This window comes from Taurulus bubalis, assembly GCF_910589615.1.
Source record: "Taurulus bubalis genome assembly, chromosome: 18".
In the NCBI taxonomy this organism is placed as follows: domain Eukaryota; kingdom Metazoa; phylum Chordata; class Actinopteri; order Perciformes; family Cottidae; genus Taurulus; species Taurulus bubalis.
In genome coordinates, this window is record NC_136606.1 from 5574403 (window position 1) to 5582019 (window position 7617).

General features: G+C 42.1%; 1 protein-coding gene across 1 annotated transcript; it reads right to left on the reverse strand.

Moving 5' to 3' along the window:
• Positions 1-228: 228 nt before the first annotated feature.
• Positions 229-6808, reverse strand: LOC306751015 (carbonic anhydrase 1). The gene is made up of 7 exons (XM_079234518.1): positions 6707-6808; positions 6218-6415; positions 4416-4534; positions 3824-3916; positions 3655-3717; positions 3400-3555; positions 229-1769 (listed from the first exon to the last, which is right to left on the reverse strand). The coding sequence occupies exons 1-7, from the start codon at positions 6738-6740 to the stop codon at positions 1650-1652; spliced, it is 783 nt and encodes a 260-aa protein (XP_079090644.1). The 5' UTR covers positions 6741-6808; the 3' UTR covers positions 229-1649.
• Between the last annotated feature and the right edge of the window lie 809 nt (positions 6809-7617).

Below are 7617 nucleotides of genomic sequence, written 5' to 3' on the forward strand. Positions count from 1 at the left end.
AGAAGTAATAATATTTAGACATAGCATACATAGAATAGTCATTTTACAGATGAGTTTTTCACCAATATGTCATTTGAGATTGCGTAATCCTAGTCCTGTTGGATTCGAATAGAGTCGCTGATGGGAATTTACAAGAACAGCTGACTTGCATGACTTGGACTGATTGACTCAAACAGGTAAAATGGAGGATTTTCTGAAATGTATAGAAAGAAGCGAAACACTTGACAGTTGTTAGTCATAAAATATATTTATTTCACTAGTAAAACGTCCACTTCAGAAATAGAATGACAACAACACATACTCATGGGACGTCCCTAACAAAGATTGGCATAAGGCTTTTTTTTTCCTTTTTATGTGAATTACAATCTTTCTTTATGGTTTAAAAAATGCATACAGGGAGAAACACCAGTGTCTTCAGGACCTCTCATGGTCTTTTGTTAGTTCTTCTCCTATACAGGGCCTGACAGCAGGCTGACACTATAATCGGATCCATTGGCAGCTTCTTTTCTTCCCCGTCTTCCTTGGCAGGGTAATTTATTCCTTGGCTTTGTGCATTAGCTGCTATGGCTTCGCCCACACGGCGACTGTGCGCTTTAAGCTTTAGCACTCGCGAGGGTTTTCAGAACAACCCATGGAGGGATTTCCTTTACACACATCACATTTCATATTGAAAAGGAGGATCATTCCTCTCTATTGCTATTTCACCTGGGCGTCAAAATGCAGCCGAGCTTTTGGTTCCAAAACATAATTTTAGGAATCACTTAAGACTTATTTTGCATAAGCTGTCAGGTAAAAAAAACAACAGAAGACACAATACTAATAAAAGCACAACACAGGATGACAAACACATGAACGGTGTAAAGGTTAGACTTCAAAATAAGAACAATGAGCCATTGCCATGATGGTATCTAACAGTAGTAGCAGCTTGTCCTCGTCCTTTGCTGCTTTGCGCTGCATTTAAATCAATAAGCAGGTCAGTGCCTATAGGCATCATGTCTGCACGAGGCTGAGCGTGCCATGGTGTGTGTGAGTGTGTGTTTGTGTGTGTGCCAGAGGAGGATTTTCTGAGTCAATCGTTTGTGATGGAGGCGGCTGCAGCATTTCATTAAGCTGCTGTGATGCAGAGGCTGGCAGTCGGACAGAGATTACAGACAGACTGGCAGTGTGTGTGTCCAGTGTGTGTGTGTGTGTGTGTGTGTCTTTTTTATCTGCACCTTACCCTCCTCACAGATGGTGATGTAGTCTCATCCTCCCCCCTATACTGCGACTAGCTTGTGCGTTCTGCTTCCTGCTGGCACCATTTTGACTATAGCCCATCTTATTTTTTTCATCAAAGAAGACCTACACACACACCGGTGATTTCTGAGAACATTGGCACCAGATGCTGAATCCTATAGTTCCAGAATAAATTATGACAGGGAATCTTTGCTGGCTCACAATTTGCAAATCATCCAAGTGCATCATCTCACATGTTAAAATGCCCAGCGTTTAAAGCAATTGGCCACAGGAATATCATTTATTTAAAAAACAATTGGACGGAGAGATATGTGTGCTTTGTGGCTCACTGCGAGAGGCAACTTTGACTAAAGGGAGGGGAAAGGGACTGGGCAACAGGGCCGAAGGGCCAAAAAAGGGGGGGTGAAGGGGTATTACTTGAAGGAAGCACGGACAGCGCGACCCTTGAGCGGCTGCGGAGGTCGGTAGTTGTCCATCATGCAGCACTCGGTCTCGCCCTCAGCGGAGAAGAGCAGGCTGCGGAATTTGGCCATCTGTGGAAATGGAGAAGACCGTCCTGTTAGTCATTCCTGCTGACACCCTGTGAGTGTCACTCAGCAAACACACCAGTAGTCTCACCATCCAGTCATTGACCTTGTGTGAGGAAATTTGCTTTTTTTGATGCTTTATAATAAACCGGTTCCCGAAACAGTCAAACTTTTCATTAACCTTCTAGCCGAGAGTCAGATGAGAAGAATGATACCACTCATGTCAGGGCACTAAATATGAAGCTACAGCTAGCAGCCGATTAGCTTAGCTTAGCTTAGCATAAGTATGGTAAACTGGAAAAACTCTGACTCTTGATACTGTCTAAAGTTAACAAAATCAGCCTCAGCTATATCTCATTTGTTTACTCTGTACAAAAACAAGTGTAAAAACTACAAATTGTGTTTATCCACTGGTTGTAGTCTTAATGCTAAGCATAAGCTAGCCTGCTACTGGCTGTAGCGACATATTTAGCGCACAGACATTAAAGTGGAATCAATATTCACATCAAAATCTCGACGGGAAAGTAAATTTGGAAAAATGTTAAATTGTAAAAATATGACAATCCCTCATTCAAAATGTTACTTAATCTATGTTTCTAATATTTATTCTGAGATAAGATAACTGGCTGCTGCCAGTGAGCTTCATATTTACCGCACAGACATGAAAGAGGTATCGATCATCTTACCGAGCTCGCAATAAAACAAATAAGCGCAAAGAGTCGAAAGTCAGACAAGTCAAGAGGAACCAGTGCACTGCTGCAGCAGAGAGTCAGATGACCTATTTTAAGGGATTTACCATTAACTCTGGTTAATGAATTAGTCCATTGTAGTTGCACTGCTTCAGCCACATGTAGGCATTGGATAACAAATTCAAAATAATTCAATGTTGTAGTATTACCTGATGAGAAACCATTAACTAATAGCATGCATTACTTTGTATGAATGACTTCTTTGTCATTATCTGCTTGACCTGCCTTATATGGCGCCAAGTCTAAAGGTTGTGTCAACACGTCTCACATGTTTACCCTTGAGACACCTACTCGCTGCCATGAAATAAACATTTGAGCAGGCGCTGTTAAATCTCACTCGGCCTAAAGACTCCAAACACAAGGACGAACCGGCCCAGAAGAGGGTGTTTAGTTTAGATTAGCGGGCGGTTAAAAGTCAAATAACCATTTCAGTGCTTGGATTAGGGGGACTTTTAGGAGTAAATACTTAGCAACAGGTATGATGTCTGCTGTGGTTGCTCAGGATACCCCCCCCTCCCCCCATTGACTGAAGCTACAGTACAAGCATCGCATGTGTGTGGTGGACATTTGCTGTTGACACCCACATACTGAAACAGAAATGTTGTGTGGAAGGGAAACCGCATCTGTGTGAACTCTCGTTCGCCCTCATTCTCTTGCTGTCTTTTTTTCTTCCTTCTGATTTCGAAAGTGCCATATTGCCTTTCCTCCCATCACAGAGGTTTCTTCTTCTCCTTTCAGCCTCACAGCTAATCTGAACAATTAGGCCCTTGATTTAGATCCGGGTGTAAGAGAGGATTCGCAGACGGGGGCTATTCTAGACCACGGGGCTATTCTAGACCACGGGGCCTCTGCTATCTGAATGGGCTCTGTGAGCGATAGCCATGTACCTGCTCAGCGCTGACGCTGATTGGCTCTTTGCAGACAATCCAGGTAACGCTCTCCAGCAGAGGGGGTGTGGTCAGGGAGCCGTCATAGGTCCAGTAGTCTAGGCAGCCAGGGAGCAAGGTGGAGGGGTCGAAGTCAGCGAAGGTGGTCTGCTTGCCCTGAAAAACAATAAAGAAAGAGAAGAACACGTCAGTGAAATTGTCTTAAATCATAAATTGTTGGAGAATATGTTTATTTTTATTTTTATAGGCACATACTTTGGCCTTGATGGAGCTAAAGGTGTCAAGAACCTTCTGGAGACTGGCGTTTGAAGCACCGATCTGAAAAAACAAACAAGAATTCACATAAAGTTAACAATCAGCAAACAGTACACATTGCAGTCGGCTACAGTGCAGTGTGCTGATTGGTGCTCTGATCACTACTGACCTGCAGGAAAACTCCAACGACAGCGAGTCCATCAGACTTGCTAGCAGCCTCACCGAAACTTGCATATTTGGTGTTCCAGTGCACCAGATGGAGCTGGGAATGAATGAAACAACAATAAAAAATAATCCCCTCAAAAGTCCTTTTATTTATAGGATCTAGAACAGTGGAAATCCTGTAAGCTTAGTTTAGCTTAAAAAAGCCTTTTTGATCGACATGGGGCTGGGGGAGTGTAATGTGCAAAACAACAACATACGTGCAACATTCTGCATTCAATTGTTTACAGTTTACTTAAGTTTACTTTATACAAACCTTCTCTTAGGTTACAGCTTTACTGGTTGAGTTTGAATTCAAGCAAATAACAACAGATAACAAAATAACCAAAAATGTAAATTTAAATAAATTCTTTGAGTGGAATTTAGTGAACTGGTAAATACAAAAGTACAATACAAAATGTTTTCTCTTCTTGGGTTAGACTACAGGATTATTTTTTAATACAAAACTCTGATGTGCCTTTTTATTCTCCTTGCTACTACATATCAACCTCAACCTGTCTGAGTGTTTCTGTGATCACTCTGGCTCTGTGGATCCGTACCTCAGCAGGATACTTGGTCCCGGCCACGGTATGTTCGGAGCCTTTGTCGTCAGACGCGCCCCAGTGGAAATGAAACTGCTTGAGCCTGTAGGTCCCTGAGATGGGCCCTTCTTTCAGAGCTGCAGGACAAAGAAAGCATCACCGTCAGTTCACCCTACACTGAACACGAGAGCTAAGCCACGAGAAGACTGGTTTTTATTCATACTTTCTGATCATAGAAAACATGACCAACAGGTTAAAAAGGCAAATAGGGTATATATACTGTATATATACATTTTACATAAAGACTCGTCACCGTGGCAGACTTCCTTTTTCATGAAAGCAGACTCAGTTCCTGTTGTGTAAGCTAGTCAAATACATTCAGCCCTAAATGATGTCCAGGTATTGTTAACACTAAACCTCCTCCCACTGTTACATAATGGATCTATTTGCGGTGTACGTACAAAGATAGCAGATAATCCTGTATATTGTTGTGTTTCTGGTGCTTTGTTCCAAACCCACACACTGTCCTCTCCAAACAGGATATTTGTCTCTCAGCGGACGGCCTCAAAAGATAAGAAGGTGCAGAACTAATCATCAAGACGTTTGAGGTTGTGCTGGAGTTTAAATGATTCCTGGAAAATATAAATAAGGAGTCTGTGCACACACATGATGCATGACATGATGTATGACATGATGTATGACATCAACGATGACATGCAGACTTCTTGTCCTTTATTTAGAGGGACAGGGTGGAGAATAAGCCCAGTGAAATAAGAAGGGAGAATTAAAAGGCTCTACCTAATCTGGCTCTTATTTTTAGCAAAAGGGCTTTTGGGCGTTTCATCTTGATGCATGTCTACTAGAAATAATCCATGATTGTGTTGGTTATGTAACACTATTCTTCATTATCCTTTACCAGATCAGCTAAAGGACAACCAATCCAAAAATCCTCCAAATCTAAAATCCCTTTTCTGGTCTCTTTCTGTAATAAAATTGAAATGCAATAGACAAAGAGAAATGATCCAATGCAATTTCCATTTTAGAAACACCACGCATCTTAACATGGCAATTCACTCCCATGCATATTTAGCACATTAACAGTCAACCAAGACATGGTTTGTTTTCAGAGTAACCTTCGTTTCTTCTGTTTTTGGACCTCATAGCTGCAGGAAAGAGTCGTCGTGGGAAAGGTTTGCTCAGGGTTACATTACCAACTCAATTAGTATCTGCATGCTTTGTGCTCGGCCTTTGAATGGAGCACCTGCAGCCTTATCACCAAAATTACGTTTTATTTAAAAAAATCCATGTTTAAAAAATGAAATAAATAACAACAACAAAAATCTATGTTCGTCTGTCTGATCACTATTGTGAAATCACTGTTAGCGCATGTGGAAACTGGTGCGCATTTACCATCCATATGAATATTAACATAATATTTACATGCTTGACCTTTACAGTCTTTCAGGTGCACAATACACAGTAGCAGAGCTGCTGTTAACACACAGTAGCGCATTGAACCTGAATGCCGCATTTCGCAGCTTACTGCATCCCATAAATCCTCATGAGGACATTGATTGTCTTTGTTTGCAAACCAATCCCCTTAAAGCTCCTCTATTGCATCTAAAAAACATCGCAATAATAATTGGAAAAGCAGTAAAACATTGCGTTTTCTCCAGGCTGAAACGAGACTAATAATAATTGGAAATGCAGTAAAAAATATTGCGTTTTGAGACGAGACATAACAAAGCACGTCCCTGAATCAGATGGCAGAGCGTTGATATCAAGTGTGGGTATTCATATAATATTAATGCCACACTAACTTGAGCTGTCGGTGTCATCGGCGAAGGTCACTTGGAAGGAATGTCCGTTGTTGAGGATTTCGAGGCAGTTGGAGGGGTCGTACTTCAGCTGCAGCGGCTTCAGCGCCGCGTCGAACGCTGATGCGCCAGGTAGGATGTCAATGGGAGACTGGCGGGTTCCATTGGCAATAGGGAAGCTATCAGCCCATTTTTCTGGTCCTAAAAATGATACAATTGCACAATTGTTATTATTAGTATTTGTATAGTATTTGTCTTGACGTATGAGTTTTTAATGACACATATTGGGGATGCTGATGGGGTAAAAGAACGCGCGTAAAAATGCCCCCAAATGTGCAGAATAAAAAAATTAAAAAATCTCTGCAGTGGCCGGTGCATTCCCAGTCTTTCCATTCATTGTCTTCCTTTTGGTATGACTGGTTTTAACACCCCTTCCACCCACCATCAAAGCAATTACAGCTTTATAGACTGTACGTGCAATGAGCGCCTCACCGTTGTCCGCTGCGTATCCCCAAGCGTGAGCCATGGTTATAGTGTAGTTTGGATCTACGTGTATCAGAGCTGTAATTCCCTAAAGCGAGTCGTCCCTGAGCGCAGAGCAGCCAGTGTCCTCCACCTGACAGCTGCAGACCTTATATAGGGTCCCCAGTGAGCGGTGTGTGTGTCGGGCTGGTGTTAGCCACATGACGTCCGCGCAATGACCGGGAGGAGTTTAGATGAGCCGCAGCGCTGCAACACTGTGGATCAATGACTCTCTCTCTCTCTCTCTCTCTCTCTCTCTCTCTCTCTCTCTCTCCCTCTCTCTCTCTCTCTCTCTCTCCTTCCTCTCCGCGGTGGTGAAGTCCTCACTAGCGAGCGACAGATGAGCTGGATAGTATTCCTCGCGTAAAATTCCGAGCGCGTTCTACCTCTCATCTAGGGTTTAATTTACGTGTCATGTAAGGAAGTAACGGAATTACGCGACAGCGTGCAGCCATGTGTCACCTTAAAGCCTGAACGGGGCTACAGCTGCGTGCAGAAGGGCTGTGGAAATATAATGTAACGACGCAAAGACATAACAGCTCATATTATTTATGTATGTGTATGTATGTATAGGCCTCTACAAGTCAAAGTTATTATAGCATACAAATACGCACAGGTGTTATAGTTGGATCACTGAGGGGAAACACGAGATCTGTGTAAAGTTATTCACAAACATGGACTAGAATCTTAATAACAAAGAAATACATTGGTGTAACAATTGAAACAATGGTTGTTTGGCTTCAACATTGTTGCTTATTAATTTTTTGTTTGCCATGCTTATTTGTACGAGTTTCAGTTGGATTTCCCAACTAATAAAAACAAACAAATGAATTGTGTATTTGCTATTTGCTATCCTACACATATATTAATATACAGTATAC